This window comes from Sarcophilus harrisii, chromosome 6 (genome assembly GCF_902635505.1).
Source record: "Sarcophilus harrisii chromosome 6, mSarHar1.11, whole genome shotgun sequence".
Lineage (NCBI taxonomy): Eukaryota > Metazoa > Chordata > Mammalia > Dasyuromorphia > Dasyuridae > Sarcophilus > Sarcophilus harrisii.
In genome coordinates, this window is record NC_045431.1 from 153,110,251 (window position 1) to 153,136,960 (window position 26,710).

At 34.6% G+C, this 26,710-nt stretch overlaps 1 protein-coding gene across 2 annotated transcripts in view; it reads right to left on the reverse strand.

Annotated features, from left to right (window-relative positions):
* Positions 1-26,710, reverse strand: part of CFAP299 (cilia and flagella associated protein 299) — a 466,055-nt gene that overhangs the window by 61,822 nt on the left and 377,523 nt on the right. For both annotated transcript variants that reach the window (XM_012552044.3, XM_031944215.1), the window contains one exon: positions 12,572-12,714. In XM_012552044.3, the coding sequence (XP_012407498.2) occupies positions 12,572-12,714 (143 nt within the window). The remainder of the gene's footprint in view (positions 1-12,571; positions 12,715-26,710) is intronic.

Here is a 26,710-nt window from a genome sequence, read left to right on the forward strand (position 1 = left end):
TACAATAAAGTGATTATAAGAAACACATTTGAAGCTGAGATATACATACACATAGAATACATACATACATACAGAATAAAGGTAAAAGGCTGAGCAATATATACTTCAGCTGAAGTTAAAAAAAAAAGGTAGCAATTCTGATCTCAGATTAACACAAAAATCAAAAGAAATTTAATTAAAAGAGATAAGGAAGGAAATTACATCTTGTTAAAGGATACCATAGATAATGATGTGTTTTCAATACTAACTGTATATACCAAATGATACAGCATCCAAATTCTTAGAAAAGAAGTTAAGCCAGTTACAGGAAAAAAACAGATACTAAAACTATAATAACCATCCCTTCTCAGAATTAGATAAATAAAACAACAAAGTAAACAAGAAAAAGGAAATGAATAGAAAAGTTAGGTATTATAGCCCTTTGATAGACTACATAAAAACTGACATATATTAGGGCATAAAAGTCTCGCAATCAAATGCAGAAAAGCAGAAATAGGAAATGCATAATTTTCAGATAATGATACAATAAAAATTACAAGTAATAATCTAATCCTAAAGAATGAATGGGTGAAACAGCAAACCATGGAAACAATTGATAATTTCATCCAAGAGTATGACAATAATGAGACAACATAAAACTTATGAGATATAATCAACGCAGTTCTTAGGGGAAATTTTATATCACTAAATGCTTACATGAACAAAATAAAGAGAAGATCAATTAATTTGGCTAAAAAAAGGCTAGAAAATCAACAAATTTAAAATCCCCAATTAAATACCGTATTAGAAATTCTGAACATCAAAGGAGAGATTAATAAAATTGAAAGTAAGAAAACAATTGAACTAACAAAACAGAGTTGGTTTTATGAAAAAACCAATAAAATAGATAAACTTTTGATTAATTTTATTAGAAAAAAGAAAAAATCAAAATAACAGTATCAAAAATGAAAAAGGGTGACCTTACCACCAATGAAGAAATTAAAGCAATAATTTCGAACTATTTTGCACAGTTGTATGTCAATAAAACTGATAATTTAAGTGAAATGGATAAAAACTTACAAAAGTATATATTTCCTAGGTTAACAGATGAAGAAATAATTAAATAGTCCCATTTTAGAAAAAAAGAAATTGAACAAGACATTAATGAACTCCCTAAGAACCAGGACCAGATGGATTTACAAGTGAATTCTACCAAAAATTTAAAGAACAATTAATTCCAATACTATATAAACCATTTGAAAAAACAAGGGACGAAGGTGTTGGAATCCTTACAAAGTGCTGACTTATTAGAGTTGATAGAGACAATAATTATCTAATTTAGCATGGTTCAGTATGATTGATCTGATCTTACAAGGAGATGTTATGGGCCAGAACTTAAAACAAGGTACTAAGTGGAACTGATAGAAACAATGCTTGTGTTCACACCTTTAGAGAGCTCATATAAGCAAGAAGCTCTTAGGGCCAAAGAGCACTCTGGGACAGACAGAGCACTCTGGGAGATTGAGAGCCAGAACCCTCTCTTAGAGGCGGAACCAGATTCATTCATCCCATCTCACACCACTGTGGTGGCTGGTCTTCTGCACTTCCCCCTGAGACCAAGGCTGGTCTGAAAGGGTCTCCAGAAAGCTGCCCAGCCCCAAGGCAAGGAAACAAGACTCAGAAGGAGGACTCTGGGAGGAAGCCCACAAGCCCACTCTCAGAGGTACCAAGAAAACTAACTGGGCTATTTTGGAGGAAGCAACAAAAGATCTGAACTTTTAACACCTGGCTGCATTTGGAGTGATTATTACTTTTAAATGAAACTAAGGCTGCCTCCAGAAAACTTCCCTGAGAAACCTGCTCCCAGAGAGAACCATTATATTTTAAAAAAGAGAACACCACAAGAAGTCCTACCAAATTCGTTCTGTAACACAGCTATGGTACTAATACCTAAACCAGGAAGGTCAAAACAGATAAAAGAAAATTATAGACAAATTTTCCTAATCAATATCAAAACCAAATAATATATTAGCAACTTATATTCAGGATCATACACTATGACCAAGTAGGATTTATACTAGGAATGTAGGGCTAGGAATAATTGATTCTATCAATAACCAAACTAAGAGAAATCATGGGTTATCTCAATTGATGCAAAAAAGCATTTGACAAAAATCCAACATCCATGCCTATTAAAAACATTAGAGAACATTGGGATAAAAAGTTTTTTTTAAAATTGAAATTCTATCCCAGTGCAGGCTTTTCTCTTGAAGTCAGTTTAGGAGATTTCTCCCAATACTACCTAATTCTAACCTTCTAATTCTATCTAAAATAATCATTTTGGCACCATGAAAAACCATTATGCTTTTTAAAAAATTTAAATAAAATCTCATTTTATGAATCCTTTTTTAAATTGAAAAATGAGTTCCAAATTGATATTTTTAAAATTATGGAAACAATACATTCTAGGCAATGTAGAAATGTTAAAAGTATCTTGGGAAACAAACTGAGGTTCAACATGCCATGGCCAATCTTCCCTTAAGCAATTTTAGGTTGAAGCCATAATTAAAAGCCAGTTTTAGTTTTTTCCAAAGTTATTCCACACATAAGACTGTGGGTCACTATAATTTCTACCCATGATGACAGAAATGAAGGCTTAGTTAAGTACAAAGGGACACTTTCTGCCAAATACAATGATAGAAGGGAAGTGGTCAGGGTGGGGACAGGATGGCTGAAATACCACAGTCTTAACCATGAATACCAGGAGTGTTGTAACTTCTGCTAAAAATACCAAATTAAGAATTTTCAAATTATGAAATTATAAAAGAATTATATCATCTGAAGGTTCCTTGATGTAAAGAAGGTTTCTAAGGCCAAAAGCAAAGCAATTTTATTTTTCTTTACATCAAAATCCTCTATCTTTCATATGAGAATAATTTTTCATCCATGATATTCTCCTTCCTTCCAAATCCACAGAGGTAATGTTGAATAGGGACATTTGTCTTGGAGGCTTGGATACTACCAGCTATATGACTGGGCAAAGTACTTAACCTTGACTTCAGTTCTTCAACTATAAAATGAGAAGGTGACTTCTAAGGTCCTTTCTAACTACATCTACAACCATCTATCCAGATACATCAATTGTTATATTGATACTTCATAAGTGTTAGATTTAGAAGGCACTTTTAATAAAATTCATCCAACCTCCTTATTTTACATAAGTGGAGATGAATGAGGAGGACTAGAGAGATGAGTTGCTCAAAGTCACAGAATAAATAAAACAATAAAGATATAAAGATTTGGATCTGACTTCAAATCTAACACATCTCCTACCATATCACGTTGCATTTTATATCAAAGAATTGTAAAAAAAAATTAGTTATTTGCTTGGCAAAGATCAAAGAATGAATGTAAGTGACTAGGTCTTTGGTTTCCTAAGTCAGGACCTTCATCTCGAGTTAATCACTAGGGAGAATGGTGTTTTTTTTTTTTTTTTTTTTTGGCTAATGCTATACCAACTGGTGCACAACAACCCACAGATAGGTAAGCTTAAAAGACTGGAACTTTTCAAATCACTAGTACTACTTTCATATGAGTTTCCAAAGCCATCATTTCAGGAAGCCAGTCACATTAATAAATGGATGACTGCCACCAACATGGCAGAAAAGCCCTAAGGCAAGGATCCTTGAGAAAGACGTACAAAGTTATCAAATGGCAGGCAAATCAAACTACTAACACTACCATGACCACTTTCATATAAGTTCTTGAACTTTTCAAAAGTCTTGGGAGTAGCAATGCTTCTAGAGCAGAATCTTTGTAGAAGTTCCTCACTGTCAAAGTCGTAGGCATTAAAACTGGCATGATTTTATCAATAGAAATGATAGTAAATAAGAGGTAACTGCTTTGCTTGCTATAACCTAAGGACTATGGGATCTTTCCATTTTACATGTAGTTTAAGCCTTCTAATTGTGTTATCTTAGCAGATTTTACTTTTCTATTTGTATCCCTCGTGCTTAGTAGTGCTTTGTACACATAGTGAGTGCTTAATAATCAACAACAGTCAGTAAATTAGTGTTTGTTAAGTCCCTGTTATGTTTTAGGAAACATGCTAAGCACTAAGCATACAAAGAAAAGCAATAGTAATTCCTTTTCTCAAGGAGTTCATAGGCTAATTCAGGAGATTGACAGGCAAACAATTATGCACAAAGGATAGAAACTGAATAAAATAGAGATAATAAAAAAAAAAGAGCTCTGTGTGTGTGTATGTGTGTGTGTCTGTCTGTCTCTTCACACACACACACACACACACACACACATACATACACAAAAAAACTAACACTAATGTGGATCAGGAAAAACTCCTTGAGTAGGTGGGTTTTTTAAACTGGGATTTGAAGGAAGTTGGGAGCTAGAGATGATGAAAGGAAAACATTCCTAATAAAGGGCATAACCAGAAAAAGCTGACGATGGAATGTCAAGTGTGAATAATAGCAAAGAGGCCAGTCCTGCTGGATCACAGACTTCTGAAGATGTCAGGGAAAGGTAAGTCTAAGATGTCTAGAAGCAAAATGGACAGAGGATTTTATATTTGTCACCTGAAGGTGAAGGGGAGCCAATTAAGTTTGCTGAATAGGAGGGTGCCATGGCAGGCTGTGCTTTAGGGAAGCTTTGGCAGCTGAGCTGAAGATAGCTTGGAATCAGGAGAGACTTGAGATAATCAGCACATTATTGTAATCATTCTATTTGAGGTAGTATGAGCTACACCAGGGTGGTGGAAGTATCAAAGGAGAGAAGGATTAAACAATAGATTGGATATGGAGGATGTGAGGAAGTATGGAGTTGAGAATGATATTTAACTTGAAAGCCCGAGTGACTGAGAAGGTGGTGATAATAATTATAGAAATAATGGGAAAGATAAGAATGCAAGGTGGTTTTGGGAAGAAAGATAATGAGTTTGGGTTTGGGCATGGTGAATTTTAAGATGTTTTTAATTTGCATTGTCCAATAAGCAGTTGGAGATATGAGTGTGAAGGTTAAAAGTGAGAACAGAGCTAGATACATAGACATAAAAATAGTTAATAGAACCTATTGGAGCTAATGAGATCAAGTAAAAGAGAGGGAGGGAGGGAGGGAAGGAGAGAGAGAGAGAGAGAGAGAGAGAGAGAGAGAGAGAGAGAGAAAGTGCCTCGGTAAATATTAGGAAGGATGGATAAAGATCTAACAAAGAAGACTGAAAAAAAGGTAGTCATGCAGGTAGGAGAGAGAGAGTAGAGAGAAGAAAGGATCCAGGGAGAGAGAGTGATTTGACAGTGACCAAGGCTGATGACAAATCTATGAGGATGAAGGCTGGGAAATAGGCATATTAGTGACTTTGGAGGGAGAAATTTCAGTTCAGTTATGAGGTCAGAAGCTAGAAGAAAATAAGGCAAGAAGAGAGGTATGAGATAATAATAGAACACTTTCACTGTGCATGTAGGCAAGAAGGTAGAGACTAAAAATCAGAGAATAGGGATGAAAGAAGAAACAACAGTGGGATTACTTGAAGCTGGGGAAGAGGCCCATGAGTGGCATGTATATGAACTTAATTAATGGTATTTCTTCTTGCCTTCTTACCTTTTCATGTGATATGTGGTGAAGGAGGAAGCAATGGTATAAGTCAACCAATGAGATGAAAAGGAGGGTATAAAAAGGGAGTTCTTGGTGAATAGTCTTAACTTTTTCAGTGAAATATGAAGACAAAGACAAAAGGAAAGAAGAAAAAAGGCTCCTGCTTTCAAGGAGCAAGGTCCATATTTGTATCACCAAAGACTTAATTTTCTGACAAACTTCTGTTATAAAAACTCAACTAAATGGTAGGATTTTCTCATTTTTGATTATGTAGGGAAATATTTACTTCATTATAAGAAGGATTCTTTACAGATTGGTAAGTCAGTCTTAAGTTGATGAATATTTGGCTTAGTTTTTTTTTTTTTTGAATGTCATTCGGTGTTATGTGCAGGCTTTTGCTAAGTACTAATCTCTTAAAAAATAAATTCATTATGAAAAAATGCAAAGTGGCCTGGCAGTACCAGACCTAAAACTTATAAAGCATCAATTATCAAAACCATCTGCTACTGGATAAGAAATAAAGTGGTTAGATTGGTGAAGTTAGTTAGATACACGAGATAAAATATTCAATGACTACAGTAATGTATTGTTTGAGAGACCCAAAGAGACTAGCTTTTGGGATAAGGAGTCATTATTTGACAAAAAAGTTTTAACAAAACTAGTATGGCAGAAATTTAGCATAGATCTACATTCTTTAACAACCCATACCAAAATAAAGTCAAAATGTATACATGAGTTAGGCAAAAAGGAGGATTCTATAAGCAATTTAGGAGAGTAGGGGATTGTTTTATCTATCAGATCTTTGGAGAAGGGAATAATTTAAGGCCAAAGTAAAAGTAGAGAACATTATGAAATTCAAAATGGATAATTTTGATTGTACTGAATTAAAAAGGTTTTGCACAATCATAACCAATATAGCCAAGATTAGAATGGAAGTAGAAAGCTGGGGAAAAAAATTTTATAACCAATGTTTCTGATAAAGGCCCATTTCTGAAATATATAGAGAACTGAATCAAATTTATTAAGAATACAAGTCATTCCCCAATTGATAAATGGTCAAAGAATATGAACAGATAATTTTCAGATGAAGAATTTAATTTTATCTATAATCATATGAAAAATGTTTTAAATCACTATTGATTACAGAAATGCAAATTAAAACATCTCTGAGGTACTACTTCATATCTTTCAGAATGGCTAAGATGACAGTAAAAGATAATGACAAATATTGGAGGAGAAGTGGGAAAATTAGCACACTAATTCATTGTTGATGGAGTTGTGAAATGATCCAATCATTCTGGAGAGCAATTTGGAACTTTCCAAAGAGCTATTTCATTCAGCCATCTCACAAATGAGTCTGAATCCCAAAAAAACTATATAACAGGAAAAAAAAAGATTGATGTGTGCAAAAATGTATGTAGCATACCCTTTGATCCAACAGTGTTTCTACTGGGCTTATATCCCAAAGAGATCTTAAAGGAAGGACAGGGATCCACATGTGCAAAAAATGTTTGTGGCAGCCCAAACTGGAAACTGAATGGATGACCATCAGTTGGAGAATGGTTGAATAAATTATGGTATATGAATGTTATGGAATATTATTGTTCTGTAAGAAATGACCAACAGGATGATTTGAGAGAGGCCTGGAGAGACTTACATGAATTGATGCTAATTAGTAGAACCAGGAGGTCATTATACATGGCAACAACAAGATTATACAATGATCATTTCTGATGGATGTGGCTCTCTTCAACAATGAGATGATTAAAACCAGTTCCACTTGTTCAGTGATGAAGAGAGCCATCTATACCCTGAGAGAGGATTGTGGGAATTGAGTGTGGTTCACAACATAGTATTTTCACTTTTTTTGTTGTTGTTTGTTAGCATTTTATTTTGTTTCCCTTTTTTTCTTGTGCGGCATGATAATTGTATAACTTTGTAAGCTTACAAAGAAATATGCAAATTTCTGCCATGTTTAACATATATTAGACTACTTGCCATCTAGGGTAAGGCATGGAGGAAGGGGGGAAATTGGAACACAGGATTTTGCAATAGGCTAATGCTGAAGAATTGTCCATGTATATGTTTTGAAAAATAAAAAGCTTTAATAAAAAATGTATATAGCAGCTCTTTTTGTGGTGGCACTGTAGTATTTGAATGTAATGGAATATTATTATTCTATAAAAAAGAATGCACAGGTTGATTTTAAATGAACTGATTTATATGACCTGATGCTGAGAGAAGCAAATATAATAGGAAAACTCTATACTTTAAACACCAACAAGAAGATTGTATGATGATCAAGTGTAATGGACTTGGTTCTTCCCAGTATTCAGTGATACAAGATAATCCCAATAAACTTTGAATGGAAAGTGTTATCTATATCTTAGAAAGAGAACTATGGAGATTGAATGAAGATCAAAGTATAGTATGTTCTCCTTTTCTTCTGTTTTTTTTTTTCTCATGGTTTTTCCCTTTGGTTCTGATTTTTCTTTCGCAACATGATTAATATGGAAATATCTAAAAATTAGTATAATTTATAACCTAAAAATTAAATTCAGAGAAGGCGAAGCCAGTATTGTGGAATAAATAGTGACTTGCCAAGCTCTCTTCCCAATAGTGACTCTAACAAATTTTAGAGCATCAGAACCCACAAGTGATGAAAGGACCAGAGCTGAATAGAAGCTTTCAGATATAGGTCTCAGGAGAAACATAAGGGCTTAATCAGGAAAGGAATATCATAAGGGACTTAAGGTGTATTTGTTTACATTCCTACATTGGAGGGTGATATTTGTAAAGAGTTTCTCATTTTTTATGGCAGTTAGAATGAGTATATTTGTGAGTTTAGTATGAAGGAATAATATTTAAAAATATATTAATAATTAATAAAAAATTAAGGGGTGAGAGAGGAATATACTGGGGAGAATGGGAGAGGTAGAATGCCATATCTGTCACAAAACAGGCAAGAAAAACTTTTACAGTGGAGAGAGAAGAGGAAAAGGAGAGAGGGAGTGAACCTTACTTTCATCAGAATTAACTCAAAAAGGAAATAAAACATACATACTCAAAATATGAGTATAGAAATCTATCTTACCCTGAAGGAAAATGAGAGGACACATAGGAATAAGGGAAAGTGATAGAAGAGAAGGAATACTGGGGAAGTGGGTGGTCAGTAGAAAAAAACATTTTTAAGGAGATCAGGGTGAAAGGAGAGAAAATAGAATAAACAAGGGGGAAATTCATTTTTCAAATGTATAGAGAACTGGGTCAAATTTACCCCTCCCCCCAAAAAAAGAAACCATTTCCCAACTGATAAATGATCAAAATATATGAACATTGTCAAAAGGGTTATAAAATTATTTAACCCAACAATAATACCATTACTAAGCATGAATTCCCCAAAGAAATTTTTTTTAAAAAGGAAAAGGACCTATATGAGCAAAATACTTGTAGCAATTCTCAGGGCAAAGAACTGGAAATTGAGGGGATGTCCATCAATTGAGGAATGGCTGAAATAAATTGTGATATGTAATTATGATGGAATATTATTGTTTTATGGGAAATGATAAGCAGGATGCTCTCAGAAAAACCTGGAAAGTTCTCCATGAATTCAAGCAAATTGAAATATATACTGCGCACAAAGTAATAACTATATTGTGGGATAATCAGCTGTGCATGATTTTGCTGTTCTCAGCAATAAATGATCCAAGTCTATTCTGAAGCACTTATGATGAAAAACGCTATCCATACCCAGAAAAAGGATGGATTGTCTTTATTTTGAGGTTTTGTTTTTTTTTTTTTTGAGAGGGAGAGGGGAAGAAATTTATGTTTTCTTTTGCAACATAATTTTTATGGAAATGTTTTACATAACTTCACATGTATCTTCTTAAAGGGTGGTGAGGGAAGAAAGGGGTAGAATCTGGAACTCAAAGTTTTAAAAACAAATATATAAAGTTGTTTTATATGTAATTGGGGAAAAATATTAAATACATATACATATATGTATATGACCCAAAGAATATAGATGAGAAGAAATTTAGCTTGATTCTTTGCTGAGGTGAGAGGTCCTCTATCATATCAGCCAAAAAGTGTGTGGAGCATTCAATATAATGTTAGATTTGTAGAGATAGCTGATTTGCTAATATTTTTCTTTCATTCTTTTTATTTAAAAATACTTTGATATAAGGGCTGATTCTTTGGAAGAAGAGTGGAAAAGGATATCAGGGCAAATCTAATGAATGTGCAAACAAGAGACATCAGTAAAAATCTATGAAAAACAGGCTAAAATTAAATTCAAAAATTTATTAATTATTATGTAGCTTTGATTTAAGATAAGACTTTTCCTTAGGAGTAGAAACTTTTGAACTATTAAGACATAAGGTTTCTGAACCAAAACAACAGTATTATTGGCATAGTAAAAAAGGAATTTTAAGTCTATCATAATATTTTTAGGATGATAAGGAACTTTTTATGGATCAGTATTAAAACTGTTTTATCCTTTGTCAATGAAATTTTGATTCAAAGCAATATGAGTCAAGATGCTCTCCTATTGTTCTTTTATATCTAATGTTCTGTGGACAAAAATCCATAGAATGCAATAGTATTAGTAGGCAAAATAATCTGTAAATAAATAAAACGAGTGGCATGATAGCTCATTTTGGGAGGGCTTGCTGAAATCATCATCAGGACAACTCCAGTAGCTGATGGTGCTAAGATGATGGATACCTCATCTACTTCCCATAGGACATAGAGTTTCTTGGCTAGATCTCTCTCTATATATTATATGAAGCTGTTCATCCCATGCTTGGAGGGTAAGTATACTTGGGATGGCAGTATTAAACACACATAATTCTTCAGTTGTTAAGATTTGAGATGCTGGAGATTACAGGCTATATAGTTGGTCTGTGATAATGATTCACTTCAAAGGTCCTTATTTGGTCTCCAAGATACTTTGAGGGAAGTCTATATTTGTACCACGGGGATTTGACATTTAAATGTCAATGTCAAAAAGAGTCCATGAAACGCAGCATACTTTTGATGTGTAATATTAGCTGCCAGGAACCTGGAAGTGATGTATTCATGGTTTCTATCATTTCTTTTCATAATCTGCATCATCAAGTTCAATTTCTATAAAAACAGCTCTGCAATTACTGATTCAATGAACAAATACATCCACAAAGTAATCATCATATCAGTACTTTGTTGAAATACTGTGGGCTAATGCAAAAATGAACTCTCCATTATCACCAACAGAGCAAGCAAGAATGAACAGGAAGTATGTAAAAATAGAATTCTTAACACTTTTCAGAAGAATATTTTGGTTTGATTTTTTGTTTTGTTCTCTAAATCCCTGATGATTTTAGTTTAACATCATAAGACTTTCATCATATAAAGTAATTATTTGAAGGTTGATACCATTAGATTTTATCAGACACTGTTAAATTATACAAAGTCTTATCACTTTATTTATCACAACAAGCAGCTAGTAAATAGATCTGAAAGGAATAAACAATCCTAAAAAGATAAAATGGCCCATTTGAGTGTAAGCTAACCAAATGAAACAATTTGTAGACAGTGGTCTAGGACAGAATTTTTTGATTCAGAATTACATTGAACAATATTTTCCAGAAGCAGATGATTTCATGAAGACGGCGGCTAAATTCAAGATACAATGAACCAAGATAACTGCTATATAATTGAACATTAAGATGCTTGGCCTGTTTCATATTTTTTGGTCATCTTGATTATAATGTTTCATTTATTGTTAGTTTTCTCTTACATTTCCTGACCCTTTTGGAAAAGTAATGAAGGGCCAGATTTAAGACAAAATAGGAAATTTTAAATCCAGGGTTTTTTGTCTATGATTCTTGCAAAATGATTGGTAAATATCCCACAGAAAAATTTCACTGGCTGTTCCCATGCCTGTAATTTTCTTTTTTCTCGCTTCTGCCTCCTGGATTCACTAGCTTCCTTCAAGTCTCGGGTAAAAAAATTCACAACTTCTGTAATATCCAATAATATGATCCAGCTCAATACTAATGCCTTCCCACTACTTTCAGTTTATCCTATCTATATCTTATTTATACATAAATGTTTACATGTTCTCTCCATTGAGAACAGGGACTATTAACTTTAAAAAAAAGTCCTTGGTTCTTAGCATAACATCTAATATAGAGTTCCATAAACACTTACTACCTGATTGAGTGATGTGTTGTCTATTTGTTACAAATGTATTTCAATAGCTTTTATTAACCTGCTTATCATTTGTTCCAAGAACTACTGTGCCTATTTCTTGTAACAGCTAATGTTAATCTTTCTTTAAGTGTCTTAGGAATGATGGGCCTTTTACTTCATCAAAGTTCTATGGGTTTTTTCCAAGAGTATTTTCTAAATTTGTAGGTTTATTTTACTGTTCTGAAAGTATACATTATGATTGGTATTGCATATAAGGTAACTAATTTAAATGCATCCTTCTCAATCATATTTAACTTCAGAAATCCAGTGAATCTCTTAATATATCCATCCACAGCATTCTTTTTGACACAAGATGAGTGAAGCCTGTCACAGGCCGAATTATTTATAGTTATCGACTTCATTGAGTAAATATGATCTTGGAAGTTAATATCAAACTTTTATTTTTTATAATTCTTTTTGGTATTTATTAGGAATTTCAACATTTCAAGCCCAAATGACATTTTGATATTTTTGGAAAAAGACTTCCCCAAAAGAAGGAGATAATTAGTTTGTGTGGGGTTTTTTGTAAGCATTTTTTTCAATTTACATGTAAAAAACAGTTTTCAACATTCATTTTTAAATAAGATTTTAAGGTCCAAATTTTTCTCTCTCCATATGAAAAATAACGTAAAAAAAAATAGTAAGTATTTTTCCACTTAAAACAAAATAGGAATCTCTTCCTTTCTCTAACAGATAATATAATCTGATTGGTTGGGGTGAAAAATTTTATAAGAAATCACATATAACTTACCTCAAATCAGTGGGCCTTGGAAGCAGTTTTCTTTTCCCAGTGAAGTAGACTTCGAAATCTTCCATCTTAAGCCTGTGTGCGTAGTCAATATAACCAGACAGCTCCTGACCGTGTGCATTTCGATCACGAATGAAGATTATAGACTGGAAAATAACATAAAAGTGGAAAAAATAAATCAATAAAAATAATGTCATATTCTATTTGAACAATTGCTAAATGTGTTTTTTCCCCCTCTCAGTTATGAACTGTGATAGATCTGTGATGAAACAACATGGCTATTCCTACTTGACATGCACTCTGCAACAACTGCAATGTGCTTTTTCATTCTTTTCCATGTTCAATTTAATTTGATAAATGTTTAGTTAGCCTAGTTATGAAAAAAAAAAGTCTCTTTCTTCAATATGTTCAAATTCTGCTGGTGTCAAAATATCTTGGAGACACCCTGTTTCCCACAGCTAAGGCCCTTCTGACTGTGCCCTGAGCCACAGCATAACAACAATCCTTTGTGCTTTGGATGACCTCACCCTCTGGCAAAATGTATTGCTTTGACCAGCAGCAGATATTCACTAAGGGAGCTTCTCCGATTTCCCAGGGATTTGAGAACCAGAAGCAGGTGATCCATCACATCTCCACATGCTCACAACCCTTGTTTTTGTAGCTGCCAAATGAACTGAACCAGGTACTGCAGTCCTGTTCCCACCATACTAACTCTGGTTCGGTACCCCACTGTGAGACAATCAACTTAGACTGTTTCCACAGACCCCAGGAACGCTTACACTGTCCACACCTGAGAAAGTGCTACATGATTATATCATGGTTCAACCACTTTTATGTATATAAAGCATTGTCTTTGCTCCAGCATGGTAAGTTGTCCTCCTCAGGAGAGGAAGACATCCACTTGCAAGTGCTTCCCTCACTCTGAATTATGTTTGTTCCCTGATTCTCCTGTCTCTTTGTTTGATTAGTCTGGTTGATATGCTGTCAGAAGTGGAATTTGATATGGAACAGGGCCAAATGGAATTCTAGTGGGGTTGGACTATATAACCACCAGAGATATCTCCAGATTCTGAACTCTTCTCCCCCCTTTCAGCTGTTGAGTTCACCATTCTTTCCTACTCTATTCCTCTGAGCTCACTCTTGATTAGTTTGCCTTTCTTTTTAAGGAAAAGTCCAGGGCCCATACCCCGACACCCCCCCCCCCCCAAACCTCTGCTCTCTGCCCATCTCTATAATTTATAAATCTATAATTTGCTATGTGCTTTTTTCCCCTGCATTCCTTAACATTATATACTTCCCCTAATCAACTGTATGTACCAAGTCAACTGGATAAAATTAAATTTGCACACCTGGTCATTTGCATTATCTTGTCATTATATCTGTGCCTGTGTCTTTATAAAATATAGAATGCCTGTGTTGTGTGTGTGTTGTGAGCTAGATTCTGTAACTTCAAAAGATTTAAAATGCAGCCAGACAGAAAAAAACCTTCTAAGCCTGAGTTTAGAATACTGGAAAAGACTAATTTTCGTAACTGAAACAATTGGCCCTGTAAGCAGAACTAGTTCCACTTTAGTTTATCCATAGGAGATTAGATTATAAGAAAAAAAAATCCTAAAAGACACTTTTTTCCCTACATTTTTCCAACATTTGCCAAGTTGTGATTAAAAAAACAAACTCAGATAATAAAATTTGTAGAACCACCAGAAACATCTTAGCAGATTCTGAAGGTTTGGAGATTAATTGCTAAGGAGTTCAAAAATTAATTATTTTAAGATTGTAGGAAAGAACTCCTGAAACTTTGGGGTAATTCCAGGACTCACTCCCTTCTGAAATATCCTAATAAATTTTGGAGTACCAACATGTGGAACAAGTTTTAAGAAAAAAATAAGGATTAAATCTTATATAAGTTAAAAAAAATGTTTTTAAAGGTAATTAGAAAGACTGATAGTTTTATTGTTCTAGGGCTTTGGTAGTGATCTCAGAAATGAAGAGAATGAAGAGGAAAAAAAAAGGTAACCTTTTTGTACCTTATAGCAATGTTAATTTTTCTCTGACTTTTTAGCTTTTATTCCATTTTATTATTAATTTTCACATACACCCTCCCCCATCTCTAAACAAATCGGCTATTTCTGATGAGTTGGAATCTTTACAAAGTGTTAAAGTCATTAGAGTTGATTGATAGAGACAATAATTATCTAATTTAGCATGGTTCAGTATGATTGATTTGATCCTATGAAATGTTATGGGCAGAACTTGAAACAAGGTGCTAAGTACAACTGATAGAAACAATGCTTGTGTGTTCATACCTGTACAGAGCTCATATAAGCAAGAAGTATTTAAATACTCATTGGAGTTCACACATTTGGGAGATTTCAGGGTTTAGTATGAGATATTCGAATTTACACCTCCCAGAGTGCTCTCTCTGATGGGCAATATTTTGACACTGAGTATTCCCTTGAGACCAAAGTAAGTGGAAATAGGATGAAACTAGTCTCCTAATTTCTTCTGTACCATTAGGAAAGGAAAGTATGATCTCTTTAATCCACAAGACACACAAGATAAGGGTTTGTTTTTACTGTAAGAAACTTGCTCACTGGAAAACAATGTAGAATAAAGATGATGAAAAAGGGAAGGTAACCCAGAAGATACTGAGGGACCCTCCCCATGAGACTGATCATTCAGCATGATAAGGCTCTAGGAAGAGATAGCAAGAGGAGGGAGCACTCAGTAAGCCCTCTTGCCTTCCCAGGAGTCATCGTGTATTTCAGTTATGGGGACTGATAACAAGACCAAACAACCCTTGTCTTTCTATTAAGCACTCTTATCTCAGGTCAAATTAAGAAAAAAAAAATGTTGGAGAATTGTAGGGAAACTGGAATTATCCACTCTCAGAAGTGGCCCCAGTGCCTCTGTGACTGTGGGCATTCAGTAGCCTGCCACTCTAGGCAGGCCTGGGGGAATCACACAGATGCAGTACATCCTGCTTATCCTGTCCCAGCACCCAGGAGCAACTATAGTTGTCAGGGGGCAGGGAGGAATAAGACCATATGCACATTTGCTTTGCCAGGCCATTAGGAATTACCATTAATGAGAAGCTCTTGCCACCAGCCAAGCCAGCCCTTAAGCAGGAGTGTCCCCCAAGGCACCCTACAAAACCTGGTCAGTTCAAAGTGGGCCTAACCATAGCAGGTCCTGGCAGCTGAGAGGGATCTGCCAAGATTTAGTCCCATCTGGAAGAGGCCAGATGCCCTTGTCAGTGCTTAATGTGGCAGTACAAGGGTAGCCAGCCAGCTTCTGCCCTTGATGAGCCTACCCTTCTCTGTTCTGGTTACAGATATGTATTAATAGGCAAGCTATCTTATCTCTGCTCCACTTTCCTATTTGTAAAGAAAAAAATAATGGTATCCATGTCCCAGGATGATTGTGAGATCAAAATGACATGATGATTGTAAAGTGCTTAATTATATATACCAGAGACTGGCATATAATAGGCACTATATTATTTCTTTAATTTAATTGTTCTGTACCTGAAAACTATAAAGTGGTTTTTAAATATCTAAGATAATATGTGACAATTTGGAAATGAAATTTATTGTTTGCTTTATTACAGTATTTCTAAATTGTATTGCATTTCTAAATCTATAAATTGTAAAATTTGAGAGATTACTGTAAACCAGAAATGCTGGTGGACAAAAACTTTTAATCTGGATTTTGCTACATATGAATTGGTCTTTTAAAAGAAGGTAATAAAAACTGGGTATTTGAAAACTGTTGAATATTTAATATTAGGGAAATAGCAGGAAACATATTTAAGCCCTATGTTATGTTATGGCTAGTGAAGATTTGCTATTTAAGGTAAAATTTCTGGGAATGTAATTGCTATGTCTTTTTACTTTTGTAGAAAATTTCTATAATGAAGAAGTTTTTTTAAACACTAAATCTATTAAATAATAGATTGATAGTGGAATATCTCTGAGTTGCTATGATAGGATTCAAGTATGAACATTTTATAATTTTAACCTACATTTGTGGTCAAATTATAATAGAGGGATAATATTTTCCTAATGGGGACATGATTAAATAAAGACAAAGATTTAACGTGAAAATTTTCTAAATAAATAGAATAGTAAATTTTAAGAAAGAAACAGGAATAGACTGTTTTCTTTAAGAACTATACACATATGTATATGATTGGTTTACAAATTTATCTTTCATGAAAATACAGGTCTCAACTATGTTTTGGTAATAAATTCTCAAAACTGTATTAAGGATTTATCAATTAAAGATTTATTGTATTTTATACATAAATTATATCTATAATGGTACATCATAAAGGGAAATTATTTTCCTATTTTTAGAATGTGATGATTTTTTAAAAAGCAAAAGACTTCATTTTATAGTTGGCCACATAACATTTTAAAAGATTTTTATATCAAGTACAGGATTTAGGTAAGGACAGAAACAGCAAATGATATATAAATTGAAATTCTCTGAAGTTTCAAAATTGTAAAATCAAATTTAAATGGTTGTACAAAGCTCTAGATTTGGAACCAGAGAAGCTGTCCTGACAATAAGCACATTGTCAAAAAAAAAGTTATTTAGGAACCAGATAGATACGTGAAACATCTGGGACTCAAAATGTGGGGTTGATAACTGTTGTATTGCTTTGTTCTTTTGCTCCAAGTTATTTATTTTCAAGTTTTCTTGGTTATCTTGGTGACAAGTAAATCCCCCTTCTCAGAACCAGTACATTTTAAGCCCTCTAAGTAATTTGATCTATATATACTTGATATAATTATATCTTATATGGGAATTCTGTGAATAACTTTGCTGCATTATTTAAACCTAGCCCTGTGTGGCTGAGAAACTGAATCATCTCTCTGTACAGATTAATATAATATAATATGATATATAATATAACATCATAATTAATAGTTTTCTCACAATTGTACAGCTCAAGCAACCCATATGTTTTGTCTGAAAACTGATCTGATCAATCAATTACTGTTTTTAATAGCCCTTACTGTCTGTCTACTACTTCCACAGTTGCCAAAGTTATGGGTGTGCAGTTAATACGATCAACTACCAAGACTCTAATTCAAGTGTGGGTTGGTATTCTCTCCCCTTACATTCTTGTACTTCCCCTTGATTTTCTGCTCGTAAGGAAACAATGGCTAGCAGTGATATTTAGGACACACTTTCTCAATAGGTCCCCCTCAAGGAGCTAAACTCCCTGGTCAACATCTCTTCCTGGCCCAACTGACTACTTGTGGCATCTTAGCTTATATCTGCCTCTACTTTTTTGGCCAGGATTCTGGAAGGGTAGGGGTTCTTTTAGACCCCTCTCTGTGGTTCAAAGAGGGAAATGTCAAAATATTTTAGAATCACCTGTTTCTCAGAGGTAAACCCCAGCAAGTAGGCTAGTGTCCTGCACTTGAGATAACAATAATACTTTGTGCTCTGGATGATTTTACCTTCTGGCAAAATGAACCATTAGGAGACATTATTTTGTACAATAAATCAGTTCAAGTGAAGTGACAGAAAAGTTAAGTCTGGAAAGATTGAAACTGAGATTGGAGCAAGGCAGAAAGCTTTGTTCCTTGTAACAAGGAACCCTGTTAAGTTAGGGGGGAAATCTGATTAATTAAGTATATTATTCTGACAACTGCATATGGGACAGTGTGCAGAGAGGAAGTTGTTGCAATATTTCAGGCAAGAGGTGAGGAGGATGTGATTTTCCTCATAGACACACAGTAAAGAATAGGGTAAAATTTTAAGTGCACTGAGAGTAAGCCATATATAAGATACACGTGGGGCAGAGATTGCATAGCTCCTGGTACTCTAAGACTTGGGAGTATTTTCAGAGACTTCCCAAAATTCTCTCGTTGCCTTGAGTTCATGGCTGGCACTCCCCAGATACCATTAGGGACCTCTTTCTGAAGCTGCCACTTTTACCTCTCTGTATTTATCTGTCCTATATATGTCTTCCTACTCCATGATGGATGTGCTGTCCACCACCTGGTCCAGTCTATCTAGTGACACCATCAATGATAAGGGAGAGAAGAAAATTCTGTCTTCCTTTCCCTTCACCAGGTACTTCGTCTCAGGGACCTGACATCTCAAACTGAAATTATGCAGTTTTTTAAAACCTCCAAAGGAATAGGCAGACTGTCAGTAGAGATCATCATACACTTTAGACACAGAAGCTCATCATTGTAGCACCTTGTCTGCATTCTTGGTCTTCAACAATTACATTCATAGATATGTATGGTGTGTCCAGAAGAAAGCCCCTACCCTCCTTTATTTATAAAAGAAGGCCTGGATGATGTTTAGTAGACAAAAAAAGACAACAATCTCAATAAGACGACTGCGGAATATTCAAACAGCAAGATGGAAAACTAGAAAAGGACAATGTCACAGACCTGAGAAATTAGAGTGAACTAAGGCATGGATAACAGGGCAAACAATTAAGAATGATATTTGGTTTGGCTCTTAGTATTGTGTGCCTACAGGGACTGGAAAATCAACTGTGACCTTCTTTAGGGTGTGTTCTGTCTAAATTTTATGACAATAATTTCTCATGGTATTCCTTCTACTATTCAAAAGCTCCTCATTTTCCTTTGCTGGAATTGTATTCATGTCATGCTTGGTAATACAGGTATCCACTGAGGCTCTGTTTTGGATTCTCTTATTTTCCCTCTATACTTTTTACTTGGTGTTTTTATTAGCTCAAATGGATTTAATTATCTTAATGCTGATATTTCTCCTTTTAAATTTTTATTAATTTATTATTTTTAATTAAAGATTTTTATTTTTAAAACCTATGCATTGATAATTTTTCTATACTGAACCTTGCAAAATCTTGTGTTTCAAATTTCCCCCCTTTCCTCTTACCTCCTTCCCTATATATGTTAAACATGTTAAAATATGTGTTAAATCTAATATTTGTGTGCATATTTATACAATTATCTTGCTGCACAAGAAAAATCATATCGAAAAGGGAAAAACAAGAGAACAAAATGCAAGTAAACAACAAAAAGAATGAAAATGCTATGTTGTGATCCATTCTCAATTCCCAGAGTCCTTTTTCTGGGTATAGATGGCTCTTTTCATCACAAGATCATTGGAACTGGCCTCAATCATCTTGCTGTTGAAAAGAACCATGTCCATCAGAATTGATCATTGTATAATCTTGTTGCTGCTATATATACAATGATCTCTCCTAGTTTTGTTCATTTCATTTTATGCTGATACTTCTCAAATCTATATATCAAGCCCTACCTCTTGATCTTCAATCTTGCACTTCCAATGATCTATCAGACATCTCGATTGAGATAAAACTCGAGACAGCTTAACATGTCCAAAACTAAATTCATTCTTTCCTCTCAAATGTTCTTTCACACTTCCCTATTACTTGTTATTATTACTTGGCAATACCATCAGACTCCTCACTCTCACCCTCTATTTCCAATATATTGCCAAAGCCTCCTGATTTTAAAACTTGTGTGATAGTTCTCAAATATGTCCCCTTTTATGCTTATCACTTTATGTCTGAACTATTATAAAAATCTATTGGTGTGCTGTTCCTCTGTACACCTTTTCTGATCTTTTTACCTGGTACTTCCTTTTGCTCCCCACTTCAATCCAGTGACACTGTTCTTTTTGCTGTTTCTCAAACAAGTTATTCTATTTTTAGTGGCTGTCTCTCCTCATTTCTGCTTTATTTGCTTTCCTGGCTTTATTCTACAGCAAGCCTTTCTAACACCCCTCTTAATTCCAGAGCTTTTATTCTGTTGATTATTTCCAATTTATCCTGTAAATGGCTTGCTGGTTCATGCTTATTTGCCTGTTGTCTTCCCCATTAGGAGGAGGGTAGGCTGCTTCTTGAGAGTAGGAATTATCTTTATTTTTTTTTTGTATCCCCAGAGTTTAGCACAGGGCTTGGCATATAGTAGTCTCTTATTAGATGTTTTACTGAGTGACTATGTCTTGAATGAGTCAAATTTCTCTGAGCTGAAGGAAGCAGGTCCTTTGCTGGCTTTTTATAAGCATTTTTTTTAAAAGAACTGGTTATTTTTTTAAAAAAGTTATTGAATACACACTTAAAAGAATGTTTAATTTCACTTCCACTATCTAGAAAATCAGGTACTTTTGTTTTCTTTCCACATTTAATAAGTGAGATACTAATAAAATATCCATCTGTTCTAGCATCACACTCCATCTTCAAGGCCTTATAATTCCAAAGTTCCAACGTTTTTCCTCCCCATTTTCCTTATGCCCCCCTTCCCCAAGACAGCAAGCAATTTGATATAAACTATTTGTGTACAATACTTTTAAATATATTTCCATACTAGTCATATTGTGAAAGAAAATAAAAATAAAACAGAAAAAATCACAAAAAGTAAACAATAAGAGAAAGGTAAAAATAGTATGCTTTAAACTACATTCAATTTTATTATTCTTTCTGGAGATGGATGAAATTGTCTTGGATCAGGGTACTGTTGAGAAGAGGCAAGTCTATTGTAGTTGATCATTACAAAATCTTGCTGTTGGCTATGCATCATGTTCCCCTGGTTCTGCTTTCTTCACTCAGCACCAGTTCATTTAAGCCTTTCTAGGATTTTCTGATATCAGCATGCTCTCCATTTCTTATAGAACAATAATATTCCATTACAATTCTATACATAACTTATTCAGTCATTCCCCAGTTGTTGGACATCCACTCAATTTCCAATTTCTTGCCACTACCAAAAAAGCTGCTTACAAACATTTTTGCACAAGTAGATCCTTTTCCCTCTTGTATGATTTTTTTTGGATACAGACCCAGTAGTGGCACTGCTAGATCAAAAGTATGCATAGTTTAATAGCCTTTTGGGAATAGTTCCAAATTGCCCTCTACAATGTCCAGATCAGTACAAGATTCCACCAAGAATGTACTACTGTTCCAGTTTTCCCACATCCCCTCCAAAATTCATCAGTATCTTTTCCTGTCCATCTTAGGTCAATCTGATAGGTGTGAAGTGGTACTCCAGAGATGTTTTAATTTGCATTTTTGATCAATAGTGAGTTAGAGCATTTTATATGACTATATATGACTTTAATTTCTTCATCAAAAATTTGTTCATATCCTTTAATCATTTATCAATTAGGGAATGACTTATATTCTTATAAATTTGACTCAGTTCTCTATATATTTTAGAAATTAAGCCTTTATCAAAAACACTTACTATAAAAATTGTTTCCCAGCTTTCTGTTCTCCTAATCTTGACTGCATAGGTTTTGCTTGTACAAATTATTTTTAATTTAATTTAATTATTTTGCATTTCATAATATTCTCTATATCTTGTTTGGTGACAAATTCCTCCCTTCTCAAAAAATCTGACAGATAAACCATACCTTGCAGAGCCTAAGAATATATAAAAAGGAACCATTTATAGAGGTTTCCAAAAAAATACAATCTGTAATTTTATTTTGCATAAATCAGCAACTTCAGGATATGATCAAGTCTCCAGAGTAATGACAATGTTTAATATACTAAATTCTTCTTACATATTCACTCCCAACACTATATGCTTGCTTTGGGAAAAAAAGCTGTTTTCTTCAGAGGTAAGACTCTATTATTGGGAGAGAGGCCATGAATAACTGGGTTTAGCAGTAATAGTACAGCACCCTCTAAAGCATCATCTAAAGTGCATCAAATCTCAGCAAAGTAGCAGGGAAGGTTATGTATTGAGAGGGAGAATAGTGAAGTACAAGCACAGTTGCTCTGTTATGAGACAGTCAATCAGTGACATGGCAAAAACAGAGAGGACCTGGCTGAGATTAGTGACTTTCATGATTAGGAATAGAAAAGGCAGATTGTGATGGTGGCACAAATTAAAATTGGACAAAGTGCGGGGGGAGGGAGGAAAAAAACAAGGGGATAAAAATTTCCCGGGGAAAAGAAGGTACTTGTTGAACTGAATTATCCCTAGAAAATAGTCCACAGCAATGAAGGGGGAGGGGAATGGAAGTCACAGTGAGAATAAAGTACTTCTTTAATAAATTACTTGTTTAGGGGAAACAAGGCAAAGGGAGAAAAGGAAGTCCAGCAATTTCAGGAGTCAATAAACATTTAAATGCAACACTGTACTAAGATGTGGGGGCACAAATATAAAAAAAAATAGTTTTCGTCCTCAAGGAGTTTACAATCTAATGGATAAAATATATATATATATATATATATATATATATATATATATATATATATAAATGAATTTCACAGTAAAGAAAGATGAAAAAGTTATCTAGCAAATAAGGGAGATTTCAAAGGGAATAAAAAAAGGGCCAGATTTCAAATTAACCACAAAACAATGATCATCAACATGACTGTGTAATGGTTATAAATTGAACAGATTAAATACACAAACTATATAATGAATAGAGTAGTACTGTATTTGATAAACTCAGAAATCTCACTTTTTTGGTAAGAACACATCATTAGGCAAAAACTTCTGGAGGAAATTAGAAAGCATTCTAGAAGAAATCAAATATAGACCTGTATGTCTATCTACCTACCTACCTTTCTATCTTTTGTAGAGACAAGAGTACACCAAAACACTGTGTATACACATATATTAAATGTATACATATGTATGAAAACATATATGAAATATGTACATATATGTGTACATATATACATACACACATACAAATATGTATATATAATAAAGTAATAAGGAAGAAATTGCCATTAAGATCAATGGATAGGGAGGGGAATAGATCAAGAGATATTGGATAGGGGCAGCTAGATGGCACAGTGCATAGAGCACTGGTCCTGAAGTGAGAAGGACCTGAGTTCAAATCCACCCTTGGACACTTAACACTTTCTAGCTGTGTGACTCTGGGTAAGCTGCTTAACTTCAATTGCTTTAAAAAGAAAGAAGGAAAGAAAGAGAAAAATGAAAAAAAAAAGAGGGTATTTACACTCTAGAATGAAAGAGGATATAATGGAGACAGAAACAAACTTCAAAAATGCATATTTTTGTAACTTCCACCCAAATAAAATGCACAATTTTAATTATGTAAAATTAAAGAAAACTTATACAAGCATAATCAATACAGGCAAAATTAGAAGATAAACAGAAACTGGGAAAACCAGTCTTTACACCAAGTGGTTCTTAAATCATTAAATTAATAAATGAGAAGATTGGACTTGGCGATCCTCAACTTCTTTTCAAGTCCATATCCTTTGTTGTTGGTCTTTCGTCAGTCATATCCAACTCTCTGTGACTCCATTTTGGGCTTTCTTGACAAAGATGCTAATGTGGTTTGTCATTTTCTTCTCCAGCTCATTTTACAGATGAGAACACTGAGGCAAGTCACTTAAGACTTGTCTAGGCCAGTAAGCTAGAAAGTGTGGCCAGATTTGAACTCAGTAAGATGAGTCTTGATGATTCCAGGCCTAGCATTCTATCCACTGCATTACCTAGGTATTTATGTCCTATACTCTATGAATTCACATTAATTTTTAAAAAAAACATTTGCTGGTTACAACTAAATAACTAACTAATTAATATTCTGTGATCTGACAATAAAACAATTTAGGGTCCAAAGGAATTTCACTTATTTCTCTAACAAGAGAAATTCAATTTCAATAAAATTATTGCTTTATATATTACCTTCTAATAACAAATTATAATATTGTTTTTGTGAGGTACAGGATGACACTGGGAACATAGGTCTGGTATTTCCTCTAGCAATATTTGATCTTTACATTTCCAACAGGTCAAATGAAAACTACACTTGATACTTTTAGATTTTTAGAAAACTAGCAGTACAGGAAAATCCTAAATATAAAGGCAAACATATTCTTTATGTTAAAGTGTGATTAGTTGACAGTGGGAAGACTTTCTCATATGGCTGTTCTGAAAATTTTTCTTTTTTCTATAACTTGCAGGATTCTTTAAGGCCATTTGTATTATCTTGTATGTATAGAATGCTTCCTTGGAAATTGAATCAGGACCTTTATCACTGTAGTATTCACATAGTTGATCTCCTACTAGTTTCCAATTAACTGCCTCTGTATCTTCTTCCTTTAAGAACCAAGGGGACATGAGTTCTAATGTACCCAAGAGTCTAGTGATCTGTTCCCATGTTACAATTAAGCCTTGTCCCTTGATCATCTTGAGAATTCTTTCTATAGTGCTCCCTTGGGGTGGGGGGTGGGGGCTGGGGATGGGAGAGAATCTTTTTCTTAATATCTGCCCCATTTCAGCTAGAAAAGGTTACTAGTTTAGCCCTTAACAAAGCAAGTTCCCTGTTTGTCTGTTAAAATACTCACCCTATTTCCTGGTCACCAGGGATTTCTTCAGTGAAATTAGGGTCCTTGGTTCACATGTTGGGCACCAAATGTGAAAATTTCATCTATATACTATATGACCTAAGCTTGGGCCATCTTTTCATTGAAAAGTCTTATGAAAGATCTTATAAACTTATCTTTCAATCTCATGTTTTTGGGAAAATAAATTGACAGGAAATTTAGTATATTACTATTTCATGTAGATCTCTGGTTGATCGTCTTTCCCCAGATGTGGAATAAAATACAGATTTGTAAGAATGTGAGAAGGAATTTAATCCCATATTGCCTGGCGTTTCTTGCCAAATATTAATGAGGAGAAATAGACAAGATCCTTACAAAAAGGGAAATGCATATATAGAGAAGCCAAAGTAATTTTATTTTAAAAATATAAGCAAAGAAAGTTTCAGACATTCACCCTTGCAAAAATTTGTGTTCCAAGGTTCTCCCCATTCTCTCCCCTAGACAACAAAGTGATCCAATATAGGTTAAACATGTGCAATTCTTTTAAACATAGTTCCACAACTGTGAAGACCGTGTATTTTTAAATCAGCAGGAGTCCGGAGTTCAGGTTAGGGGAAAATCGTCAGTCTTTATTCTCAGTGAAGAAGGATCGGAGGCGGAAGAGAATCGGCGATAGCAATGTGTGCAGCTGAGTCAAGAAGCTAGCTAGACCCGCAGCCACACGACCAGCAGCTAGGAGAAAAAACCTAGGCCCAATCTCTCCCAGCTTCTCTTCCTGTTCCTCTCTCTGCCTCCACCCACCAAAATCGTCATTTCCTGTACAACACATCAGGACTTGCACAGAGAGTGGGCAGGGACCATTCTTTATCCAATCTTGTATATTAATAGAGTATAGCCTAATTACTATTTAGCCTCACGTACTTGGGACCTCAGTGCATCAACTCAAACCTCAGCCCATTACACACAACTATCATGCTGTACAAGAAAAATCAGATCAAAGAGGGAAAAAATAAGAAAGAAAAAAAAAGTAAATAACAAAAAGGTGAAAACATTATGCTGTGATCCATATTCAGTCCCCATAGCCCTCTTCTTGTGTAAAGGGCTGAAACTCTGAGTTGATGCACTGGAATCAGCTAATTACCAATTGGTATCTATTAGCATATGCTTGGAAAATGGCCCTTCCCACTATTCTGTGCTGGTTCGATCTTTTGGTGTACACAGAAAATTGTGGGAGGGATTAGGGGGTGGAGTAAGACAAGCCAGAGTCACTTTGGCAGTTGACGAGGAGAAGGAAGATTGTGGAGATCCTGTGGCCATCCAATTCACTTCTCCCCCCAAAGACCAAGGACTTTTGCTTATCCTGACTCTGGCTGATTCTAAGGTGCTAACTCGGTCTTCACATTTGGTGCCCAACATGTGAATCAAGGACCCTAATTTCACTGAATAAGTCCCTGGTGACCAGGAAATAGGGTGAGTATTTTAATAGACAAACAGGGAACTTACTTTGTTAAGGGCTAAACTAGTAATCTTTTCTAGCTGAAATGGGGCAGATATTAAGAAAAAGATTCTCTCTCATCCCCAGCCCCCACCCCCCACCCCAAGGGAGCACTGTAGAAAGCATTCTCAAGATGATCAAGGGATAAGGCTTAATTGTAACGTGGGAACAGATCACTAGACTCTTGGGTACATTAGAACTCATGTCCCCTTGGTTCTTAAAGGAAGAAGATATAGAGGCAGATAATTGGAAACTAGTAGGAGATCAACTATGTGAATACTACAATGATAAAGGTCCTGATTCAATTTCCAAGGAAGCATTCTATACATACAAGATAATACAAATG